Source organism: Gavialis gangeticus, unplaced genomic scaffold (assembly GCF_001723915.1).
Source record: "Gavialis gangeticus isolate Ggan-Ray unplaced genomic scaffold, GavGan_comp1, whole genome shotgun sequence".
In the NCBI taxonomy this organism is placed as follows: domain Eukaryota; kingdom Metazoa; phylum Chordata; order Crocodylia; family Gavialidae; genus Gavialis; species Gavialis gangeticus.
The window spans coordinates 15,376,210-15,402,281 of record NW_017728996.1 but is presented as its reverse complement, the minus strand read 5'-3'; the positions used below and the strand labels follow the sequence as shown (position 1 = coordinate 15,402,281).

At 45.5% G+C, this 26,072-nt stretch overlaps 1 protein-coding gene across 5 annotated transcripts in view; it reads right to left on the bottom strand.

Moving 5' to 3' along the window:
• Positions 1-5,159: 5,159 nt before the first annotated feature.
• The window catches only part of AKAP13 (A-kinase anchoring protein 13), a 167,920-nt gene continuing 147,007 nt past the window's right edge, over positions 5,160-26,072 (bottom strand). For 4 of the 5 annotated variants that reach the window (XM_019504048.1, XM_019504049.1, XM_019504050.1 and 1 more), the window contains 15 exons: positions 25,097-25,347; positions 24,589-24,714; positions 24,378-24,495; positions 22,705-22,953; positions 19,217-19,293; positions 17,405-17,586; positions 17,238-17,320; positions 15,512-15,691; positions 14,480-14,641; positions 12,347-12,417; positions 11,795-11,839; positions 10,171-10,221; positions 9,240-9,692; positions 6,941-7,259; positions 5,160-6,000 (listed from right to left, as the gene is read on the bottom strand). In XM_019504048.1, coding sequence (XP_019359593.1) covers positions 5,951-6,000; positions 6,941-7,259; positions 9,240-9,692; positions 10,171-10,221; positions 11,795-11,839; positions 12,347-12,417; positions 14,480-14,641; positions 15,512-15,691; positions 17,238-17,320; positions 17,405-17,586; positions 19,217-19,293; positions 22,705-22,953; positions 24,378-24,495; positions 24,589-24,714; positions 25,097-25,347 — 2,417 coding nt within the window. In that variant the 3' untranslated portion in view covers positions 5,160-5,950. The remainder of the gene's footprint in view (positions 6,001-6,940; positions 7,260-9,239; positions 9,693-10,170; positions 10,222-11,794; positions 11,840-12,346; positions 12,418-14,479; positions 14,642-15,511; positions 15,692-17,237; positions 17,321-17,404; positions 17,587-19,216; positions 19,294-22,704; positions 22,954-24,377; positions 24,496-24,588; positions 24,715-25,096; positions 25,348-26,072) is intronic. The other variant, XM_019504047.1, reaches the window with a different exon arrangement.

Genomic DNA, 26,072 nt, shown 5'->3' with positions numbered 1-26,072 from the left:
ATAGGGATGGTGAATTTAAGGTAGGAAGATCAATTCATAGTCAGATTAGATTTGTTCGTTTTGCATTGTTACAATGGACACCTCGAACCAGATAAAAAAAATCACAGGCACAGCTCTGAGACTTAAAAACAAATTTATTTAGAGGAAAATAATGACTTTACAAGAGGTTGATGATGATGATAACTAAAAAGGAAGATAAATAAAAGCTTGTTACAAAACCTAACGGCAGAATCATGCCATGTTTCCTGGTAAGTGACAGGAAAAAAAATGAAGAATTTTACAGTTGATAACCAGCGCACTTTTTACATAATTACAAATTAACATACAGCCATTAGGTTTTACCCTCTTTTTTAAAATTTCATCTTTAACTTCTTAATTTTTTTAATTTTTTTTTAAGTTTTTTTTATTTAAACAGATTGAACATAACATTGCAAAACTTTTTTTTCTTTTGAAAGAAACAAAACAAACTGAAAGCAGAGGTATAGCGTGGTACTATAATACACCTCCTCAACATTCGGGGATTACTCTAGTGCATTCCATATTAGTATCAAATAAACGCGAGGCTAAACTTTAACCATAGGCGAGCTGAACGGGACATCGGCTTTTAGAGCCCGTGTTTAACATCAATAAAGAAAATGATACTTAAGAATCTGGAATTGATTCATGCTTTACAGACTCCTGTGTTTGCTGCTATGGGAGAAGCAAACATCCTGCTTTTTTCTCAGCCAATGGAAGCAGAACGGATTTGGGCAGGGCTTCAATGGCAGTGAAGTGCACATGAAGAGAAAGGGCACTGCCCCTAGCACGCATTTTGACAAGGATTTAGCACCGTGCTTCCCGTTGCTCATGAGACACACGGGAGGGAACCGATTCAGCTTGCCTATTTTTAAACCTTAGCTAGATCACGGGAGAAAGAACTGCGGCCTGTCGCCCCGTCTGACAAACGGAGTAAGCACTCTGAGCACTGGGGAAGTTTAATTAAAAGAGGGCGCCTTAAATTAGTTAACGTTTACAGACCTGGCCAGCAGGCAGGAGACTTTCCGGCGTTCTGGTTAACAGGGAATGTTATGCTAGGCTTAAATAGGAAAATCACTGCGTTGTTGCCATCTCGGACCAGTCCTCCCCTCTATCTAGGTTATCACTGGTGTCTGGCTTCCCCAGACCATCTGCTTGAGATTTGGCATTATTAAGCCCTCCCCAATCTGTCTCTGCCATGAGGAAGAACTGGATTTGGGCATTGTTTCACAACAGCTTTGAGAGATTTTACCAACCTAAAGAAGGTAAGAAGAGGACCAGACACTACAAGTGTGCTTGCTCTTTGTCAGGCAATGCCAATCTGTGCCACCTACCCTTAGTCCCACAGTTCCCAGCAGTGGTCAGACCTCAACAGGTATGGCGTGGGGAAAGAAGAAAAAAAGAAAATCAGGCCACCCCATGGAAAGTAAGTGCTTTTGGTCCAGAGTCAGCTTGGGAGGTGCCTGCAGGAAATGAAGCCGTGCCTTGAAATGGACTCGCCATCCATTCCCTTTGCCCCACGTTACCTCCAAGAGCAAGAGAGGAATCGGAAATGAAGGTGCCACTTGGGAAAGCTCATTCTCTTCTCGGGAACCTGACTGACTCAGTCTCCAGGAGATGCTTGCTTTTCCTCCTGTGCCATATGCACACTGGGGGGGCTCCCAGCAGGGATTCACCTGGCAGGCTGGGCGATAGCTAGATTCCCTGTAGTAGAGAGTGCATGAGACGAAGGGCACTCAGTTCACTCCATTTTGAGCGCGGCTATAGTAAAATTCACACCTTCTTACCTTTGACCTAGGAATACTATGAAAGCTGCTGCTCCACCCCCATCTCCCAACACCTTAGCAAAGCCTACACGCATGCAGAGTTTATATTTGCATATAGCCTAACCCTTCCCCATCCCAGGTTGCACTGGGGGGACAGAGGGCGAAGCAAGAATACAAATCTGATTGTCTGAGAAAAGCGAATGACAAGACAGGGTCCATTTAAAGTGCTTAATGGCATCGAACCACGATAGAAGTTTACAGGCTGAGATGATCACTTTGTTTAAAAGAAGTTGAAGGCTAATCCTATGTGATCCCTCCGATTCTAGAGATACTTACTACAGCTCTAATCCCTGGGATATCTTCACCACCCCATTTTATGTACTTCATTCTGAGATTGCTTCCTTCATCATGCTACTCCCTAATGCCCCTTCTGCTGCATAGACACAGCCAGCATGCCAAGCCTTTCCTTCTTCACGCTTGTGAGGAGTCTGCTGTTCCCATCAATGCCAGACATGTACAGGGAGCTCAGCTGGAATTTTTTCTAACTCCACTTCTTCCTGCAGCAGCATGCCGTAGATGCAGCCCCTTCTGACCCCTGGGTCCCCTGAGAGCCCAACATGCAGTGGGGTGAGACCAGTTCTCTTAATGTCATCCAGGCCATCTGACTGCAATTCAGATTTGGTTAAAGATATAATATGCACTCAACAGGCATGGGTTAGATGCCATGCCTGGAAGTAAAACAACATAACAAAAAAGGGGAAAGGAAAAGGATACCGAGGCTACAAAATCCTAGCACAGAGGACTGACCCACTCTTAACAAAGCACCTGGGATCAAACACTATCTAGGTGATTTTGCAGGGATCAGGGTAGGAATCTATTTCCAGGGATCAACTCCAAAACATTCAAAGGGGAACATGAGAAAGGTGGCTATGATTAAAAAAAATTGCGCGCGCACGCACGCACGCACGCACGCACAGCTTTCCCCTCCCTGCTTCTTACAAATGAAAAAGCTAGAGGGAGGGGGACTAAGGGCTTCATGGTGATACAATCTCATACAGCAACAAAGGATTTCTGTCCCCCCTCAAAACAGGCACAAACAACTCTGATATGAATTGATGCACTTCAGATTCAATCCTCTGTTTACTCTGGAAAGGTGCAGATGGGAAACTGGGTAGCTGCTTAGCAAAAGTACAGATGCAGCTGGCAGTGCGCTCAATGCAGTTCTGTTTACAGCAAGACTGGAGAAAGTCAAACAGCCAAGGCTTCCTTCCCATTGCCCTGGTTGAGGGGCTTCTGCTCAGTTGCCTTTCCAAGAGTAATAGGACACACAGCTTTAGGAGGTGTCAGTGGTACGGGGAAGACACTGGGAAGAAAAGGAAGGACTCGTGCTGGAAACAGCGAATGCCAATGAAATGGAAACCTTCAAAAACACCAAAGCGCTGAGTTCTGCCTACAGAACAGTAACTTTACCGTGTATTGGTTTGGTTTCCTCTGCAGATTTAGGTTTCACCGGCCGTTAATACTAGGGGAAGGATTTTTTAAATTTAACGACCTTAAAGACAACTCCATTATCAAGATATAATCCCGCACCCACAGAAGTCAATAGAAAGACTTCTCCTGACTTCTCTAGGCACTGATCAAGACCTACCCAAACATGAATGGCTCTTTTACTTTGTTCAGAGAGAGATGGGAAAACTTAGAAAGGAGATGTAAATTCCAAAAGCCTAACAGACAGCAAGATTCCTACCCAGAACCACTGCACCCCTCTCCAATTTTTGCTTAGCTTGGAGCTGCTTTGCCTTCAAGACCGCTTTCTGGTTGGAATTCGTTGCATATGACTGCTGTTCAGGCTGGACACCAGCTGCTTGGCAGCGCTGAACATGCCTTGTTCTTATATGAAGCAACAGTGAGAAAAAACCATTGGTTCCTCAAGCTCATCTTTAGAAAAAATAATATCAAAACAAAACAAAGTAAATCTCTTTTTTTAAACCAGACCTCTTTCAAATAAACAGAAAGATAAACATTGGTTTGGTTTGGTTTTTTTTGCAAGCCCAGCTTGCAACTAAGTATGAGCACCAAATAATATTTAAAAATAAAAAAAAGACAAAAATAGAATCTCAGTGTGTGTGTGCGCGAGTGAGAGAGAGAGAATTGTTCGGAGAGCTTCAAAAGCAAGTGATCTATTCTGGATTCCTCATTCATCAAGACAGACCTGTCTAAACCCCCATGCAGCTGTCAGCAGTGCTCATTAAAAATGTTAGCACCAAATGCTGAAATCTGCTGTGCACAACTAGCTTATGAGAAGCTACCAAGCAAATGCAAGTCAAAAGAGTGCAAGACACCATTTGAAAAGAAGGAGAATATGTGGGAAAGGGAGCGAGCATCACCGCATCAGACTGCTCCAGGGAGTGAAGGTAATAGCCAATTTGAAAGTGCCATAAAACACTAAGGCAAATCTCTGGAGAGGGGCAGAGAGTGGCTCTCCATTTAAAAGCAAGATGGCTTGCTACATTTTGTTGCCCCTGGTCATCACTCATACCCACCGTACTTGGCATTTGGGTAACACCCTGCAGCTTCAGTGCACCGAGGCATGTTCTCTCACCCACAAAGGGAATTCTAATGATCCTATTTTGCAGCTGGAGAAACTGAGGCACTGAGCGGTGAAGTAATTTGTTAAAGGCCACACAAAGAATCTGGACTCTGGAGCGTCTGACCAGCAGCACTGTGTTCAGTCCATGAGAACAAGCTGTCTCCCCAGTGCAGAGCCCTGCGTTTGCATAAAACTAGGAGCCGTGTTTCTTCCGAGGTCAGCCCTGCAACCCTCACTCCCCCACCAAAGGTGACAACTCCCTGACACCTCACTCAAGTGCTGGGGAAATGTCTGTGATGTCACTTTGGAGAAGAAATAAGTAAGAGGAGCTGACGAAATCCTGAGAAATAGAAGCTCAGTAATCATGTGAATCACCTCATTAGCATATGCCAGGGAGGAAAAAAAAATCCAGACAATAGTTTAAAAAATATATATAAGCTAAGTGATCCCTAAATGGAAAAATTCTCAGGAGTTTCTCTGATCAGTTGGTGGGCTTGTAATGAAACAACTGCAAATGGAGAAATGTATTCTGACAAAGGACCCGCGGCTTAAGGAAGGGCAGGAGGGAGGGAGTAAGCAGGCTGTAACGAACACAGGCCCATTAAAAAGCAGTCAGAGCGGTTCTCACTTGAGCACTGTCTGTTCTGGGTCCCCAGGGTTGCCTAACAAGCCTGGCATATTTTTCTTCTTCCTTTCAAAACATTCAGATTTTGCACTTCCTGCTGGAAATCTTTTAAAATTTAATCTTTGCCCCGCAGAAATCTGTCAGAAATACTGGCTGATTTGAATTTGGGCAGGTTGTTCCTCTCCCTTCCCCACCCCTCACTGCCGTTGCTGCCTGGTGTTTTGTACCTTCCTGAAATATAGCACGAGATGTCTGATATATGTGAAAGGGGCGGGCAAGCCAATGAAGCTACACTGAGCAGTAAGGGCAAGATATTTAATATCTACACACTCCCTGAAAGTCATCAGGTTTCATCTATCTCCCTGGGCACAGCTAAGCTAACCCAGCTTGTCTGTACAGACTTTATGTATATCCCAGTGGATACACAGATACATATATGTATATATATACAGTATATCTATATATGCCAGTGTGTACGCACCATCTGCAGAGTCCTAACCTTTTGCTAAAGGGGAAAGGTTTGGTTATGTTCCCCAGAAAAGGGGAATGCAGAGGCACAGACTGCTTGGGCCACCTTCTCTCAGCCTTGACCAGTAAGAGAAACAGGGAATTATCTGCACAGGTCATTTTAAACCAAGGTTTGCATAGGGAGTGGATGCTGTCTGCCATGTGCTCAGCCCCTGCAGCCAGGATTCATACAACACCGAAGGCTAGAGCCCCGTGCCCGCCTCTTGCAACCTTGATGCAAGCTTCATTGAATGCATGGCCTGGCAAGCTTGGTGGATGCAGGAACCGGGAACCTGCTGCAGGGTGGGGGCAGGGAGCTTTCCTCCATACAATGGCTGAAAGCAGTCAGTGGGTGAGGAAAGCTTTGGCCCTGTCAGACACCTGCATGGTTTCTAATACAGTACAGTGAAGAGGGAGCCTTATCCCGGCAGAATTAGGAGCAGACACTCAGCAGAAGATTTCCTTGCCCTCCGGTGGTGCTTCTGATGAATGGGCATCTGGGAAAGGAAAATTCATTGTTATTCACCATAGAAATACACCATGAAGTTCCATGTTAAAGCAAATTGGCACCTTTTGTCCATTCGCTCCTACAACGGGGTGTATGACGTATCCCATTTCAACTACATCATCAAGTTACAAGAATAGGGTTAATAAACCAGCAATCTGTCACCCAGTACCCTGGAGGCTTGCAGAGTCCACAGCCGACGTGGATCCATGAGAGAAAACCACTAGGTGATTGCACACTGGCAGGTCAGAAGTGAGATGCAACAGGTCAATGCGAGAGGAGAGGCAACTGGGCTAGCCGGGGGTGGTAGTGGTCACAGATAAGGGAACCTGGGCTTCCCTTCTGACCAGAGAAAGGTGGCAGCTGGTGGCGGGGAGGGTGGTAATAGCAGGGACACTCATGGGAAGATTTTCAAGGCAAATGCCCCTAGAGGGGCTTTCCCCCAAGATCCAGTCCTGGATTTTAGACTGTGTTTATCAGCACCCTACTTTTGGGAGTACTGATTTCACACAGCTGATGTTGAAAAGTATAATAAGGGGAGTCAAGTCACCCAGACGAAGTGGAGAGGAGGGAGGGAGGAAGAAGCAGTATTTGCCCCCTCTGTCCCTTGCAGACAGGAAGCATCCCCTGCTGCTAGATTATCAGGGGAACCTCCATAGCTGTGGAGATGGCCTGGAGAGCAACAGCAGTGGTCTGTAGAAAAGAGCCACGGGGGGAAAATATCCCATAGCCAACACCTGTTCTCTCTGCACACATGAGACAACACCAGAGAGCATCAGCCTCTGTGGGAAGCTCTGCTCATCACTGCCATTCTTCCTATCCCCTACTCATGGTTATCACTCTTTGGAGGCTGGGTACCATGCTTCCCCAAGGCTGAACAGCTTTTTAATCCTACACTCACTTAATCCTTTTAATCCTACACTAACACTCACCAGCAGGTTGGGAGCGCTGGCTTTTGCCCTTTTTCTTCTTTTCCTTCTTGTCCTTTGGCTTGGCTGGCCCTAAACCAAAGAGGCGGGAAGGCATCTGGTGCTGCCCTTCAGCCGCCTTGTTAGTCTGATTGGCTGTGCTATGCAAACTGAAAGTGCATTTCTCTTTTGATGTCCTTGAGAGACTGTTCCTTTTGGGTGACACAGACAGTTCTGAATCAAAGTGCCCTGGCTCGGAAAGGGAAGAGCTCTGCTGTTTGGAGGGGTCCTCAGCAGCGCACAGGGATGGGGTCCTCATAGTTTTCTCGTGCGGCTTTGAAACCTGAAAGGAGAACAGAAGCGTTTCACTCATACACTCCGGTGCAGACAGGCCTTTGCTGCAGTTGTAGACCAAGCCTGCTGCTTCACACACCTACCCAAAGAAACCACTTACTCTAGGCAGTATCCAGTAACATGGACATTTCTCCCAACCAACACACTCCTTTGTCTGAGGGGAATGAGATGAGGATTTGAGAAAGGGGTGCTTCTATTTCTTCCCCTGACGAATGAGACTGAAGGGGTACAACAAACAGAGAGCGAGTCCACTAAGAAATTCAGGATTGCTCCTTCCCACTTCCAGATGCAGAAATCCTCCCCCTTAAGGAGAGGCATGCTGATGGATACATAGGGGGATGCCTGACAAGTGAAGTCTTCCCAAAGGGAAAGGACAAGGCAAATCATTTTACTGCTTTTCCAATGTGTCCTCCAGAAAGGCAGTGGCACCCAACATATATAAAGGGAAGGCCAGGACACGAGCTCCTATCCTCCAGGCTCCATTCAGACATCCCTATTCAGAGCTTTGACATCTGGATACATGCCTCCAAAAAGCTGCTTTCTTTGAATGACACTGGTATCCGGCTGACCTACAGCAAAGCTGAATGAATTATTTTGTCTCGTGTTTCCCTATCGTGCCCTTGGCCACGGACTCCAAGTGCCAAGCAAATAAATTAGATTTGCACCATGATCTTTGGAGAAACCGACACTCTTATCTGCTCTCAAGCCAATTACAACTTTTGTGACTTCATTTGTTATTGTGAATGGTATGAAGGAATGTCAGCCTCTGGACTGCCAGTGGATAAGGGGGCAGCAAACACTCCCCTGATTATCTGCTATTTGGAGTTCAATATCTGAGCTACTCAATGAGCCAATTAAGTCACGTGGCTCCATTTCCATTCTCTGAATGCAGGGCCTAACTTTTATAAAGTACTGCTGCTTCAGCTCAAAACAAATTACATATTGCTCTGGGATTAATTTTGTGCCTTAATTAAACGTATTGGCTACAGGCCTGAAATCTGATTTCCGAGTGTGTTTGTGTGGAACGAGCCATCCTTCTAGTGATTCCCTTCAGCCATACCTCCAACTGGATTAAATGGAAAATAAACCCAAACTTCCTGACAAAAAACCTTATATAAGCTGTGCAAGCTCTTCTTTGCAATGTTGTACAGCCCAGTGCTAAGCCCCCAGACTGCTCCCCCTCCAGCTTGCTGTGTGAGGTCTGTAATCTAGACAGGGATTGTGTTCATCTATTTATGAGGTGTCTAGAACACTGTAGGAGGCCACTATAAATAAATTAACAAGGTCTTACAGTATAGTGACCAAGATTAACAAGCAAAACCATTCAGCCTTGCTGCTCCTCACCAGTGTTTGCTTCTGTAAAAAGATGCAGCTGGCCTAGTGGGGAGGTCCAGGCTAATGGACTGACTGCCTGGGAGAACAAAAAATTGCTGGCCCAGATGTGAAAAGGCTACAGTGAAATGCAACAGAGGTTTCTCCTGAGCATTCCTGTGTCTGCTCCTTCTTGCAGTTCAGCTCAGCCTGTTATACCACTTACTATCAGGCCAATAAGAAACAGGTCTCCAAAAAAGCTGGCAAAGCTCAGATGCATTCACCCACGAACCCCACTGGCAAGACAAGAGATGCGCATTCGCCCACAATTGCCACGGGGATCTGGAAGGCACTGCTCTGCTAGAAGCCTCTCCCGAGACAGAACAGGCAACATGCAGCAGCAAACACCAGGAAACACAAGGTGCACAAGACAGATCAGTGTTAAAAAAAAATCAGGTCTCAACTCTCTCAGGTTCATTCCTTGATTTTAAGGGCAGAGTGGACCATTTTCTTACCCTCTAGTTGGACTAGAATCTCCTCAGCAACTCCAGCACTGAGCCTAGCAACCTGTGGCTTAACCAGACCATTTCTTTGGAAAGCCAGTTTGTCACCTGAGCTGCACTTCTACCCTGAGCCCTTGACTGGAAACAGCGATTACCTGATTGTGGCCAGGCTGCTTCAACTGTGCATGATGCAACTGCTCCATTTCTCTCTGGAGTTGCTCCTTCTCCCTCTCCAATTGCTTCTGTGCAGCACGGAGCCTCTCCAGGTCGATCTGGTAGGCCGACTTCTTCTTCTGCAGCTCCTCCTTCTCCTTCTCCAGCTCTTGGTGCCCCTTCTGAGCCTGCTCTTCTCTCTGGGTCAGCCACATTTCCCGGTCCACTAGCTCCTTCTCCCGTGTCTCCCATTCCTTCTCCCTCTTCTGTTTCTCCGCCAGGTACTGGGCTTGCTGCTTCTGCAGGTTGGCCAGCTCCAGGCGTTGCTTCTCTAGGCTCCGCTGCTTCTCCTGCTCGATCAAGGAGTTCGGCCTGGAGAAGGTCCGTGTCAGCGCTCTCTCATTCAGAACCAGCTTCTGATCCTCAATGTACGTGTCCTGCTGCAACACGACAGCCTGGAAGGGGAGAAAGAACAAAGTCAGTGCGGTGCCTCCTTGCATGGAAGGCATGTAGTACAGCAGCTGTCATGTCACGGAGCAGTCAGCAGCTGCATCTGGTGCCTAGAAAAGTCAGCGTGTGTCTCGGCTGATTAGAGGGTCCAGCAAGGCCAGCATGTATTTGTAAGACACAGGCCATGTCTAGTACCCCTGACCCAAGACTTTTGCATGGCAGTTCAGAGCACTAGCTGCCTTCAGACTGGAGAGCTATGCAGAAAGAGATGAGAAGAGAATACTCCCAACATGACAGACATCAGACAGGACCCTTTAGCAGGACCTTCAAGTCCAAGCACAGGCTGGGAATACATATGGAATGGAAAGGGCGCAAGTGAAATGCTGATGTCAACACAGTCACAAGTCAATGCTCATGGAGGGGATTCATATGTTCAGGGAAGGAGAATGTGAAAGCAGAATACCAGGCTTCAGGATGACCTACCTGCAAAGCACTAAGCAGGTTATGGAGCTGGGTGATGCTATGGAGAACATGCTGCAAGGAAACAGAAGAAGAGCATTGCTGTAATACCTCACCTTACTGTTCGCTCTTCTGTAACATTGCAAATGAGCTGTGCGTGGCCATGCTGATTCGTTTGATGACACCCAGCCATCCTACTTGCCCCGCCCCCAATACCATCAATAGTTTATCCCAAATACACCTACTGATCAAAGTTTAGGGCATGTCTGTGTGTTAAACTTTCTGAGCCAGGCAACGTGTCCAGCACACCACATGGCTTTACCTGGGTCACTTCCTAAACTTGAAACACTGTAGTTGGGTCCTTAGGGTGCTTCAGGCAGGCTAATGAATACAGGTCCAATTATCCCACCTAGTGCATCACATCCATGGCTACCCTACTGGCACACACTTTCCTCTGGCTTTCCCTAGCAATCAGTGAAGAAGCCAGTTGTGGGCTCGCACAGCAAGGTGCACGTGGAGAACCACCCCATTCTGCCTGCCTTGTCTCAGGAGGTCTTTTCTTTACAGCAGTGTTTTTGGCAGAAGTGCCACAAATTAGCCTCACGTCTTCTCCAAGCACCAGTGCAATCCTCTTTGCCTGCCCAATCTGCTGCTCTGCTTTTTACTCCCAGCCCTGTACTCCCTGTCTGATCTACTGCTTTGCTTTCTGCCCTATCTGCGGCTGTGCAGTCAAGTCTCCTCCCCAGTTTGCTCTTTGCCACACAAAGGCTGCCAGTATTCCTTGTGGCTCCATTTTCTGGGAAGTGAAGGAGGAATGGTACTGAGGAGAAGGTTACCATAAAGGAAGGAAGTTTGCATGCATTAACTGTGACTGCGTATTTGCAGGAAAATGACTTTCACGGCAAAACATCTTGGAACGGGCCCTAAAAATGCATTAAAAGTTTGCTGTCCCTTCCACTTCCCCCTCTTCAGGGAAATTATGCAAACAAATGGGTTCACAACTATTGCAGGCATAGGGCTGGAGACCTTTGGAAATATAGCTCCTAAAGGCACAGGTATTTGTGTTGGTGTAGAGCCAATAGCATGCCAGACATTTTGAGATGGTGTCTTGTACCTCCAAACACCCACCAAGTGCTTCTCTGAATCCTGTTCGATGTACCACAATTGCTCTTTCAATACACAAATTTAAGCAACACAAGCAGCAGTGTTTCCAGTTCTTGCATAATAGCTGGTAGGAAAGGAACCTCTTCTCAATGAGATACTTAGCTGCCATTAATGTTAATTGGGAGTTAGATGCATATCAAAGGAAGAATAGAAACCTAATTGCCCCAATTCACTGCACCTGCAACATACAATTAAACTCCTTCTATATGCTGATGCATGGTGAATACAGTCCTGTGCTCTCTAGCCATAATTAACCCCTGATGCCTATACTCAGCATTCATTCTACTAATGGCAGTTGAAGGTCAGGCAATAAATCCCTGGACTGAGTATCCAAAGCTCAGTTTACTACATTTAAAAGTCTAAGTTAGTTATACATCAGGATATGAAGTACACGCTCTCCTTTACCCATTGGAACAAATCCACTTGCCATCAAAACTGAAAGTGAAATAAACCCCACCCCTAAGGCAACAGAGATTGTTCTTACCTCATTATTTCTTTTCAACATGAACATGAAATTAGCGTTTCCACCCTATGAAAAGATCACATTGCTTTAATAAAAGGGCAAACCAGCAGTACAATAACTGCCTTTCAAAGCTGAACTAATGATAGAAACACATCCAAACCCTCCCATTTTCCTTTTTGGCAATGCAGATCTCATGTATCTAAGTGAAAATCAGCTAAAAAATCAAATGTTAATTAGGGATCACTTTGTAGCGATACGATGAACTAATCTGCATGAGGGCACGAGTTTATGTTTGGCCATGGCATGGCAATAGCAATGCATAATTAGACGCATGTTTTATTTGGTTTGCAGACAGATGGCAGGATAGGGTCTTCTGTGACACTGGTTTATTACCCATAAATTTTTGTTTTGAAGTGGGAATTTTAGTCAAAGCAATACTGATTTTGATTACAGACTTCCAGCACGGTGGGCTTAACGGGGACAGAAACTCATGCTTTTTCAGATTTAGAAGTGACAGTGCCAGGACGAAAGGACAATGGTTATTGCTGTAAGACACACACGCGACAGCAATACCTTCTTCAGAATGCTGTCGGATTCTGTCCTCCGAAGATCCTGGGCATCTTCGCCTTCATCCTTCTCTCCACCTAAAAACACCCCCCAAAGGTTGACACAGATCATTTAACTTTGCAAATGGCAGATGAAGTGTTCAGTCATTAGCAAGTGTCAGATGAGGGAAAATGGTCTGTATTACAGGTGATTCAACACAGCTGAGATGTTCTTGTCCTTTAGCAATGTGTGCTTGCTTCCTATTTATACAAATAAATGTCAGCCCACACTAACCCAATCAGTGCTTTGATTAGGGACCAGTTTGGGCTTTGCCTGAAATGCCAATAATTTTAGTGCACTCGCTTATGGGTCAGACATCTTTCAGGCCTCACAATCCCCCATTCTCCATTTCACTAGCACTGAAATGGAAACCATTGGCTGTGGTTTCCAAGACAGATTGTGAAAGAACATGTGGTGAATGCCAATTGCATTGAAATGGAGGATAAAACATCACGTTATGTTGCAATGCTACCCATCCTGATGGGATTTATGATACTCAGGCAATGGGTTGGTACCAGGAGGGCAGTATCTGCATGCAAACAGGTTTGTCCCTGGGTACCAAGAGCTCTTGCAGGCTCAGACATCAGAACCCAGGAATTCAGAACAGACTGCCAGACATGTCATGAGTCTGCTCCCAACTGAGACAAACCACCTGAGAAAAAACCACCCTTAGAGCTTTCTTCATTGATTTAAACGTGAATCATCAAGCCAGCGTGGATGAAGACAACTCTGTTAACGAACAAACCACAGAACACCGGCCGTAGTGCAGAGTTGCATCCTTCCTGGGGTCTGGATTTTCTATTCACTGACACAAACAAATGCTAACCCTTAACCAATGCTCTCTGCCCCAGCCACTGCAGCCTCTCTGAAACCTGTGCAAGGGCCTGCAGCCTGACATCTTTCCATAGGTGTAAACAGTCAAAGCAACCTTTACTATAATTTTGCTGCTGGGGAAACATGAGGCACAATAAGGCCAAGAGATTTGCTTAAAGTTATGAGAGGGCAAGCAGAACAGTTGGAAATGGGACAGAACCTGGCTTCCTCCCTCCCAGTGCTGGGTCTATCTGATAGACACTACATCTTCCTTCCAAAGCGTCCCCCAAAACGCAGTTTTCATACTGTCAGATTCATATGACCCCGTCTCTGCAGAAAGTCCAGGCAAGAGAAGGGAGACTTGGACAGTCTTGACCAGCCCAGCCTGAGGCCATGCAAGTTACTGCAATCAGGAAAAGAAACTTCAACCTAAATTCAAGTCTGAGCAAAATGCTTTTTATGTTGCTGTGTCAGGGCCTACTGGGCACTATATCTTGTGGCTGAGAAAATCCTCTAGGTTTCACACTGCAGACTGTCTGGAGCTAAAGACTACAGTGTGACATAGAAGATTGGGCAGGGGTTTCAGGGAGAGCTGTGCTGGGACACAACTCAGACTGAAAGTAGGAAAGCAGAGGATATGGTTTGTGGGGAGAGGAGCCCTGGAGGGATGAAGATGCCTCTGAAGCCTGGGGTGGACAAGTGGGACATTGGGAAGCTGTAAAGTGTGCAGCCAAACTACATATTTGCTCACTTGGCCAGGGGAGACTGAAATCACTGTGGGTGAGGGTGTGTAAGGAGCATAAGCAAAGAAGATGGGAGACAAGGCAGGGGGCACAACCTGCTTGATTCAACAAGCTCTCTCTCAGGTGGGTTGTCATATGTCAACTGGGATCTCATTTTGCATCCAGACTAGGAGGTAGCAGCCCTCTGGAGATGAGGGAACCAGGCTGCAGATATTGTAGCAAACAAACAGATGTGAAGGAAACAAATATTTAAATAAGCCGAGTAAAGGGCGTGAAAAGAAAGGCACAGAGCTCAGGACAAGGGATCAGCGGACCTGGCCCCGAGTCCCTGCTCAACCATGGACTTCCAGTAACTTGGGCAAGTCTTTGCACCTTTAACTGCCTCCATTTCCTTGTATGTAAAACGGGTAGCATGCTGGAAGATTGAGGCATTAAGCTCATTTAAGATTCATTAGGTGCCTGAGTTCCTTGGAAGGGAGATGTCTGACAGGCACAAAAATTTCTAAACCCAAATCCAGTCCTGCACACGCACAGGAATACTCACACTTGGATGCATTCATCTGGTGACTGTCAAAGCCTCCAAAGGTTTCTGCTCTTCTTGGAAGGGAGATGGGGCCGACTCCTTCTTGCTCAGAGGTAGGGCTGCTGACCTGTGGTCCCAGCGCACTCCCCAGACTCCTGCTCACCATGCTTTGCAACAACTCAACTGAAACGGTAAGAAGCAACATGAGAGAAGGTCAGCTAAGGAACATCCTCAAGACTTACAGCCCAGCATGGTTTCCCCCAAGCCTAGACGACGGGGTCAGTAACTTTATGTGCTTGTCTGTACAAAGAGGACAGCTGTGCAGGAAGGGAGATGCCAGCACGCTACCTGCAGCCATTCAACAGTCAGGTCACAGGTCATGCACACTGAACTTCACATTAGCATCTCATCTCCCTTCCTCTCCAAGTGCTATCAGTATGTGTTTGCAAGCCTGCAGGATTGACTGGTCCAGCTTTCTGGGCATCTCACACAGGAAAGCTAGGCTAGGATTCACCTACTTGTGGATTTTCCAACTGACTGGCTCACCAGATCCACCACCTCCTGCTGCCCAATGACAATCTCTTAAACCTCCCTGTTGCATTCCACTACATTGCTGAACGGAGCCAGCCAAAGACAGCATGGCCCAAGTGTCGCACAAAAGACCAGATCCTGGGCTGCAGCCAGATACCAAAGTACACGCCAGGGAATGGTGGGCAAAGAGCTTCAAGTTCATATCTCTACCATTTCCTGAACCAGCATGGGCTTTATGCAAAATTCCTAGCCGTGCTGAAGACTTCTAGATATCTTCCCTAACTTCTTCCCACCAGTCATTACTAGCTCCTTCCATTCCTGAGTTGCATCTCTTTCCTCCTCAGCACCTTTTGGGGGATGGGAATATACCTTTGCTTACGTTCATTATGTTCTGATTATAGCTCATTTCAAAGAAAGAAGGTCGATTTACTCCAGGGTGAAGCCCGGGTAAGGACTGATTCCCCCAAACAACTGCTATGAACATTGATGCAGGTAACTAATACGACATACTGGCTCACTTACCCTCATTTATTGCACTTTTCATAATGCTCTCCCCCTTGGGTGCCTCTTCAGTGTTGGCTCTGAACAGCACTCTGGAGATCAAGCCATCTTCCTGCACACTGCAGTCGGTCATATCCCTGAAAATCTTCCCCTTCTCCTCCAGCAGTGTGAGGATCTGCTGATCTTTCTGCTGAAGCTGTTCTGTGGGGTGAACAGAGGAACCTGGATTAAAAAGCTGTGGTTTGATAAGGAATCTGAATAATCCCTGTGATACCAGCTCCACCCAGCGGCACGTTCTGGAACAGCAACAATTATGCGCAGTTTCCAACCTCCTTAGTTTTCAGGACACGTTCCCATGCTATTACAGTGCCTGAGGGGACAGACTCATGGACAGTTCTACATCCTAAATGGGAATGGATCTCAACCCCTACATTCCTGCTGCTGCATCTGCAGGTATTCAGGCTAAAAGGCAGAGAATGAGATAACAGGGACCTAGGAGTTCCTCCCTGTACTAAAAAGGCCTGGTGTCAGGCACTCGTATCCTGCTCCTAGGCAGGAGTAACTTGGCAGCCCTGCTGCGGCACTCTTCTTGTGGCGGGATCAGCTCCCTTGCATTCCCCTTCCAGCCTTTCTGCTTTGCATTTAAATGCCCAACACTGGAACGGCAGCCAAGAGCCAGAACTTCTGCAGCGACGTTTGTCACTCGGTATTTCAGAAATAAAAAATTAATACAGCTGAGCGTCTGCCAGGCTCATTCATTCAGGCTTCAACAACCTATAGCTCGTCTCCGGCAGCAGCAGACAGTTACCCCATGACAAAGCTCAGTTTCAACAGTGCATTAGCTCTTGCATATGGGAAAGGACTGCGATGTATGTACTGGAAGAGCCATGTGCTGCCTGCTGATCCGAGTGCCAGGTGAAGCAATGATTGGCAGCTCCAAGTCTTTCCTCTTTACTCTTACTTCCCACGATCAAAACACACTGCAGGTCAAGGCCCACCCCTCCAGCTAAGCAGGGCTCTCCGAGGGCCACTGGAATGGAGCTACAGGGGCTGCTGAGTGAACATTACAAAAGCAGTAGCTCCCTTGCATGACTTGCACCTGAACTCTGACCCTCTCCCAAATATTTCACTCATCCTAGGCTGCACTGGCCAAGGGCACAAGATGCACTCTCTTCACAGCTGCAAGCTACTGGTACCCATTACAATCTGAACGCATATCTGATAAGGTAGATGAGAGGTTGGATGCTTACTACATCAACTCTGTGCCAGGGGCTCACTCATGCTACGCCTGAATACTAAGACAGCCATCTCTGAGGGAGCCAGTTGTGACAGTCCCACCACCAGAAGTCCTCTCTTCCACCTGAGGGTTTTTAGCTTTTTGTTTTTTGGGTTTTTTTGTACTTCAGCAGCAGCAGTGCTGTTTTAGTCCCAATAAAGAGGTGAGGAAATGTTTTTTCAGATTTCCAGGCTAACCAAAAATTGTAGGTTCCAGATTTCGGGAATCTGAACCTGAAACTTTGGAGGTTCAAAGCTTTATTTTGTGCCAGCACCTCTTGCCCTAACAAGCCAGACAGATTTGCTTCCTAAAAAGGGCTTTTATCATTCACATACAGTATGAATTCTAGGTCCCTGAAAAATAAAGATGATAAGCAGCAATAAAAAGATCTTGTAAAATCCAGCACTAAAATGTCCGAGAGGTTTGTCAACAGCTTCCTCCACCTCTGCTCTCCAGTCCTGGCATCTTTACCTTTTAATTCTTTAGCTTTGGCATCCAGCTCTTTCCTTTCCACCTCAGACTCACTAGGAACTCCTTCATCTTCATCCTTGTCCCTGCACGAGAGATGGACACATTGCAATTACCACTATGAAAAAGGTGAGAGACACTGAAACCGAAGGAACAGTTCCTTAACTTACATGGTGTTAATGGTGTCCTGAATGAGTTGTATCCAGCTATTACGCTCCTCCTTGGAGCTGGCATGGACTTCTACCATCTCTGGGTTGGGCACTCCCGTGGAAATGAGGAATAAGCCTTTTTCGTCATGAGCCACTTCTCGTACAATGAGCTTTTTCAGAGAGATTACTGTAGATTTCGTGTCCTACAGGGATAGGTGGGAGGAGATAGATGAGAAGACAGAGAGAAAACACTAGAGCTTTTGCCTGGTCTCAAGGGCTCAAAAGCTCCCACTCCCTGTAATTAGACCTCCTTCCTAACCTGTAAGCATCTTGTGCAACCACAGGCTAAACACAACTGCCAGTCTCATCCAACACAGATTCATAGAATAACTTCAGTTGAATACACAAAACTCCTGCCACCTTCCTTTGTTGATTCAGAAAGAAAGTCCAGATCATCCCATGCAGTTCTTGAATCCATTCAAAACCACCTTTGTGGCATTCAAACTCTCCAGGAACTTAACGTTGGTGGAGAAGCTCTGACTTCCTGTCCTTCTGTCCTGGGCTCTTTAACCTAGGTCTCCACACTTGATAGGGTTTGCTAGTTATTTCACTTGTAGTTTTTGCTTCCCCTTCTACAGCCCTAGAGAATCACATTTTTCTTCTTCAAACCTCACCCCAGACCTTATTGTTTTCAGTAGCTTATAGCTGACTTCCATCAGGAAGGGCTTGTGACACTGTCCATCAGAGACTGCATGTATGATTATATGCAACGTGCTGAGGGGGTCTCTAATATCTGTGTGCAATCAAATGCTTAGGGTTAAGTTTGGCAGGCAGAGTCTGACAGGTCTCTCTATGGTATCAGCAGGACTGTACCTATTTAGGACACCTGGCACTTTAGAAGAGCTGTGCTAAATGCTGCTCAGAAGTGGAAAGGACACGAGGAGCAGAGAAAGTCTCTTCCCAGACATACGCAGGACAGGCACATTGCTGACGGATCAGCGGCAGTTCCTCATTATGTCATGCCTTTTATCAAGGGCTCTCTCCTAAAACTGGCGCTTTTTCTTTACATGACAAACATACTCCTGTGGCACACTGATCTGAAAGCTGCTCTCAAGACTTCCTTGCACCAGGTGGCTTTCTTTCCTTTGCCTTTTGACATTTATTAAGTCTGTTCTTTCTGCTCTTTCATTTTTACATTCTTCCCACCCTTAGTGTGAACAAGCATGATTTGCACAGGCTGAAGAAGAGGAACCATATTCGGTGACAGGTTTATTTTCAGAGCTAATTATCAAGAGTTCCAAGGCACTGTAGAAATCACTGAGGGGTGGGAAATGAGGCAGGGAATAAGACAGGCTCTCAACAGCAAATAACCACATCTGCCATGGATACATGGATAACATTTTTATAAAATACAAGACGTTCCATTCACTAAGAACTAAGAGATGCAGTGGGCAGTGACTTCTTTGGCTGTTCAATATATAACTAGAACAGCAATTCCCAACCAGTGTTGTGGCACCCTGGGGTGCCTTGAGATCCTCTCAAGGGTGCTGTGGGATGCCATGCAGCATTCACACTGTTAGGTGTGCAAATAGGACTCAAAAGGTAAACCCAGAGATTTTGTATGGAATCCAGAGTGCTAAAGACAGTGTGGCCTGCTGTGACCTTTCTGAGTTCTTTGCAACAGAACTGGCCTATTATTTTCCCGCAGCTAAGGACAAGTGAAAACCAAGAGCTGGCATTTCCTAACCAGGGGCTGGAGTCTAAAAAGGTTGAGAACCACTGCCCTAGAACCACACATGGAAAAGAAAGGAAAAGAAAATGCCAAACCCTTACCAGTGAGGCAAAGACGTACTTCTGGTCCTTCTCCTGAAGGAAGATCAGGATGTCTGAGAGGAGGACAGCCTGGACTTCTGCAGGAAAAGAAAGTCCACAAAACATCTATATTTATATCGATCACCGATTCCAAGCCAACCAATACCTTTTCTTTAGCAATATGAGGCGTTCTGGCTGCTAATGAGCATGTGAGTAAATATTTGGGGTTGTTTTGCAAATATATATCTGTCTTACTTTGCTTCCTAGGAAAAAGGAGCTGTAAACACTGTCCTAGCAACATGTTTAGTTCATGGGAAGCTGGAGGCCTAGATAACCCCCACAGTAACTCAGCTGGGCAATGCAGAGTCACCTCTGAAAGGATTCAGAGGAAATTTTATCCAAACTATAAGCACTTGCTGAGATGATCTTTTCCAAATGACGAGCGCTGTGAGAATCCTGCAAGCAAGAGACAGTGCAACCTCTGGACACTTTCTGAACATAAGCACTGTTCATTCACGCAATCAATATTTGTCCTCAAGCAAAACATCTGCACAGGAAGTTTTGGGCCGATGGCTCTCTTGACGAACACTTTATAGGGTGCAAATTGTCTTGCAACAATACTTGTCAGCTGCAATTTTTTCCCCAGAATCTGACTTGAGCAGCTGATATTGATTCTGCCCACAGATATACATGGCTCTCACTCAATTCAAGCACAGCCAATTTGATCTGTATCAGAGGGCAGAACCTGGTTCTCATGCGAGAAAGGAAAGCAACGTAAAGAAGTGAATTCAGGTTATTTTCTTAACACACATATGCTATCTTCCAAGTCCCCTCATGATACATCACAAGATTAAACAGTAACTACTGAGTGTGCTGCCCCACCCAAAACTGCAGCACAAAGAGCTTCTGTGTAACGTGCTTGGAGATCGTGTGACACAGATGAGGTAAACCCAAAAGTTTACTCATCCCACGATAATTCTTTCCATTTCATTTTGTGAACAAGAGAATCTGTTTCAGATCAACCACTAACTCAACTTTTGCCAGAGCTTCCAAGCAAACACGGGCTTCTCTGGAGGCTTGGAAAAGTTTGGTGATCTTCATTTTATGTTGCTTTGTTTTTATTTCCACGCATTGCTACATTTTCTGTTCTTCCTGCAGCTTAGGAAGAACTGAAATACTTCGAGGAAACCTATTCCCATGCTAATTCTGGATCCATTTCCATACCCCAGAAGTTAAGATAAGCAACTTCTGGACTTGCGGACACTCTTCCACCTGGAACTTCTCACACGTTTGCACCTGTATGGACGGTTTGTACAAGACCACCTCTAACCGGGACATCTTACTATGGACTTAGGGGAAGCACAAGCCATTTTTTCTATTGGCAATGTGCCATATATTCTGTACTCATTGTGAGATTTTGTAATAGTAATAGAACGTGCCTCACCCACCATTCAAAGTGAGTACATTCCTGGGAACCTAGAAACCATCTTTAAACTTTCTTTTCTCCAGACCCTTAGGGTAAATCATATTATATTTGGAATTTGATAAATGATCCTCCCTTTGCGGGAATGCACAGGTACGAACTCTTCCGCTTCCAGAAGATATTACTGAAAGATACAACCTTATAATGTTCCACGTATCAGACCTTTTTCACACACACCACAGACCGATGCCCAAACTCCACACTTACCAATATCAAGGCTTATATAATTGAGAAAGGTGGATAAGGAAAATAAGCCCAGGATCTCGGATGCGCGTGGAATAGTGTTGGCTGCTTTTGGCAGCTGCTTCTCATGGAGGACGAATTAACAACATAGTCCTACCTTAATGTTTTAGGCCTCAATTCAGCAAAGCACTTAAGCATGAAGCTTGGCTGTACTGGAAGCACAGTGCCTTCACAAAGTGATTTACATTGCTGACTGAATGAAAATCAATTCAAGAGATCCAGAAATCGGTGCCAATGACACATACTGAGGCAGCTGAAGGGACATGAGGAAAACAGAAAAACTCACTGGTTTGGAGCAGCAGCTCAGGAAATGCTTCAGAGAAATTATCGGGATAGACAAATATTGAGCTACGGTCAGGAATGGGCAAAAGGCTTACCATGTCTTTGCTGCGCTGTAGTAATTATTTACACATCTGTTCCTATCCCAGATCAAGAGAAAGTTCAACTTTGGTGACTTAGTCCTGTCTCACTCAGGGGTAAACTGCTTTGGTTAAGGTTTCACGTGGGATAGCAGCAGGCCCATGAAACCCATGGGGCAGTCAGAACAGCGACTCTGCCTCCCCTCTTCCCTTTATCTCTGTAATTTGTACATCTGTCCATGCCCTAAGAGTCTGGTAAGGCACATTGGGGATTTAGGTGCAACAGAGAAAGCAATGGTGGCTCTGGACAGTAGCGATGCAGGACTGCACAGATATGGAAATGGTGATGGCTCTGCTGGTCCTGAGCAACAAACCTGGGAGTGTCAGTGGTTTGGCTTCCGATGCAGCGAGCCTACTGCCTGGAGACATTTCAGAACCCAAATGTTTCACTGCCTTGCAGCCAGTGCATCCCGCTGGTCTCCATGCTCAAGGTATTCATATAGCATCTGCATTTATAATGTGCTGGGGTGCCCTTGAGCTGCAAGTGCTCAGTGAACATCAAACACAAATGTTCAGTGGCAGCACAGGATCCTGCTGCTACCTGATTTTTTTTTTCCACTTTTTCTTCCCCCCTCTTTATTAATTTTGCTCCCAGACTCAGGAGAAGCCCGGTGGAGCATGTGACTGGCTTTGTTACAAGCTCCTGTGATTGCTTGTCAACAGAGCTAAGATAATTGAGATCAAGAATTCCCTTTGCTAGGTAGGAGTTGTTTTAGTGCACTACTCACTGCAACTGAGCCTTTGTTTGGCTCAGAAAAAGTCCAAAGTGGTGCTGGTCACCTGTCATGCTGGTACTGGACACCCCAAATCAACTTCAGATCTAGTATGCAAAAAGGTACGTCCAAGCTGGCAGACCTAGTACCAGGCTAATGTGAACATAATGGTTCTCATGAATTCTTTTTTCACATTTTTTGGTAAATTGATTTGCTCAATTTAAGCTACTGAAGAAGAGCTCAAACCAAGAACACCAGGCTAATTCCTGAGAAGTAAAGTGAAAAGGATCAGTTTTGGTTTCAGTTTCAAAGAGGAGGCAAACTTGGAAAATGAACAAGCAGAATCACTGGAAAGCATTAGCAGACAATAGAAATGCATGCAATGTTAGTTCAGGATGTTACCAGGAGCCGAGGGGAAGATGTAATGATTCTACTTCGAGAGTGTTTCTCCAAATGCAAAAAAAGAAATACAATGAAAATAATAATTAGGCCAGTGATTTAAAGGGAAACCTACTGCAGTAGGCAGAGTAATTCTAGACTGAAGGGAAAGGAACAAACAAGGTTGCAAGTGGCCAGATGATGAGAGCCCTGCCTTCATCTGGGAGCTGGGAGTCGTATCCTTCAGACGCACAATCTGCAGGGCTTTCTTACCTTTCAACCTCCCAGCTGCATTCCTCAGTGAGACAGGCCCGTCGCGGATGAGTTTTCGGCGCCTCAAGTCCTCTTTGGCGATCATCTGGCCGCTCTTCATCCTCATGATGGACTTGCTGTCCACCCGGGTGTAGATCTCACTGAGACGCATTTTCTTTTCATAATTGCTGACTTTGCTGTTCACAGCAGCAATCACATCCTTGACCAGGTTTAACGACTGAGTCAAGTGTTGGTGTTCCACTTCATTTTCTTAAGGGAAGAGAGAAAATTTCATTTCAATTCAGCCTTACTGCAAACGAAGAGAGCCTACCTTCTGACTTTTTGGCTGTCCCCTCGCTCTATTGATCAAGTCATAAACAATAAAATGCAAAGAGGCATGCCTTCTTGAGCCAGATTTCATTTTATTTCTCAAAAAAAAACCCAAAATAACCTTTGAGATGCATCACCCCAATGAAGGGAAATGGTAGAAAATACACTCTAAGTCATGGGAGACTAGGGCAACAAACAAAAATCATGCCCTCCATCTCTTCAGGTACTCAGTCAACTAGTCAAACGAGGAACAAATGAGCAGGCATCCATTTTGCATAGGGGCTTGACCATTTGTGTGGTCATAAAGTGCTGCTATTTTGGAGTGTCAGAAGCTGTTAAAAATAATCAGTGAAGTAACAATAATGTTTGTTAAGAATGTTTTAATTGCCTGGATTATTAATGAGCCATCAGGGTAGCAGTGAAATTCCCATTGGTTCCCATTCTCAATGAAGTTACAGTACATAAACCTTTCACTTTACAAATAAAATTCCATTCTTTATATAAACCATGGTAATGGGACAGGCCACTGTCTGAGGCGTTATTATAGAGAATAATAGCCAACAAGACAGCCCCTTGTGAATAGACTGTTATTTTATGAAACAGGCGAACAAAAAGCCCTGAAAACTTTCGAAAGAAATTGATTATAAAACAAGACACGGTGGCTAGATACAGCCATTACTTGATGAATGTCTGCTGCTGTATCTTCAGGATGCATACCCACTAGCAAAAGAACAGACGGTAATATGCATATATCACTTGCCACAGGATTTTTGTGAGTGATACCCTATAATAAAAAGCAGCTCTGAAGCTTGCTGTAACTTAAGGAGGGCAATCCAGATAGTCATCCCTCATCCTTACTTGATAAAGGGCTTGTCTAGAAAATAAATAGACCACACCAGAAGATTATAGAAAGCAGGCTATATGTTGAACTGAACGGTTTTGCTTTCAAAATGAGTGAGCCAGGAACATGGCAAGCATGTGCTGCCCAGCATTTCTCGGGTGGAGGGGAGATTGAGGGACTGCTCTACTGCAGTTCTGAGGAACCTCCATCTTCAGGCATTATATTACAGCTAGGATTTAAGAGGTTCTGCAGTCTATGAATGCTGCTGCACAATTAGCCAGAGATTGCTGTTACACTCTCTATATGAAAGTACTCCTTTCCCCACAGGGCTGGTGCACGCTACCATTGCAGTAACATCAGGCTCGAGGAATGGAATCCTGAATAAAGTTATGAAACCTTGGTTTCTAATCCCAGCAGTGCTAGGCACTGGCCAGCTCTGCTGAGAGCAGTTTTACTAGAAAAAGTCTTGAGGAGAGCTCTAGAGGGAATCAACAAGTGATTAGGAGGAGGAAAGGGCACCCACCTTTGGTGTATTCTAATATTCTTTGCAGTAGTACTGGATACTTTGTGATCCTCTGCGTTACTAACAAGATGCACTCAGGAATGCCAAGCCGCCTCACCACTGCACTGCTCATTTTTTTCTGAGAAAAGATGAGAAGTAAAGTGTTGTGGATGCCAACGTGCAGCAAGGACATGCTATTGGCCTTGCCAATACATCTCCCATTGGCTCTTACCTTGATGAATGCCTGAAACCGCTTCTCCTTGGAGAGCAGGTCTTTGAAATAATTCACGGCCTCATTGTGGTGCCCGCAGAATTTGCCGTACGTCTTCTTCATTCTCTCGGCATTCTCACCAGAAAACTGCAAGAGACAAGCAACATGATAGATCCCACTAGGTTTTGGGGATTTCAACCTGCCATCATGCATCCATCAACTGAAGGGATGCTGTCAGCTCACATGCAGGCCACATCAGAAGTTTTCTAAAGCCAAGTAATGAAAAACGTAATACCAGGGAACATAAAGAACTGAGATTGGGGCCCCACTGTACTAATACTCTGAAAACTGCCTCACTGAGGCTATATTCTAAGTAGATAAAATAGACAAAGGGATGGAGGGAAAACAGAGGGGTGAAGTGACATGCCCACGGTCACAGAGCCGGTCAGGGGAAACTAGAATCTGGAACTCGAGAATACCCAACTTCTGGCTCCGTGCTCAGAACATGCAGGTGTTTTCCATCACTTACCTGATTCACCAGGATATCTCCTATCCTCTTGATGACAAAGTTCTTTTCACTTTTGTCCGCCAGGGACTCTTTCTTCCTCTCCAGAATCCGCTGGAAGAACTGGTTGTGGATGTTCAGCAAGTCATCCAGGCAAGGAAAGACCTTTTCTACCGTTTGCTGTTCAAACTGCAGTTCCTGCATCATTCCCCTGCTGTAGACATCACTCATGATCTTCAGCGTTCGGACGTGATGCATCTCTGTTTGCATCAGTTCTGAATAGGATGGAGACAGGGCCAACAAAGGAAGCATGTAAGGTGCCATCATGATGCACTATGCTATTAGCATCTTCTAGAGTGCTGTACTACCCGTAGCGCATTGCGAAGCCAAGGAAATGCCATTGTCAGAGTAAGCTGGTTAGAAGGAATCTTTTTGGTGAATTAAGTTAACTTAAATGTCACAGGACATATTTCCCCATTCTGATATTACTCGTACTGAAAGGACGTACACATGTGAACTAGGAAAAAGCTCCGCTTACAATGCAGTCAGGACAGGATACTGGGCTCCAACACACTGCAGCTGGACTGTTTTTTCCTCTCTTACTAGGTACTGCATACAGTAGTAATGTAAACCATATTTTATTTTTAAAGAGCACAGGGTAGCATGGTTCATCACATCAGGGCTTGGACACAAGCTATTTACATTGGTGCATCTGTTTTGTACATGAATGTAAACTGCACAAGGATAGGAAAGGGAGAATGCATAAGCTTATCCTAAAATAGCAGATCATGGGCTGCCACTACCATACCTCATCACTAGGTGGCAGGGGAGTTGGTTATAACCTATTTGCACTGAGCAAATGGCTACTCTGGGGTAAGCTGTGGATGTGTTCATGACTATCCCAGCATAATTTACATTAGTATAGTTTTACTCCTGAATCTTTTAGGAGTTTATATCACCTGTCTATTCCTTGCTAACACTGGTGTAAAGGCTCAATCAC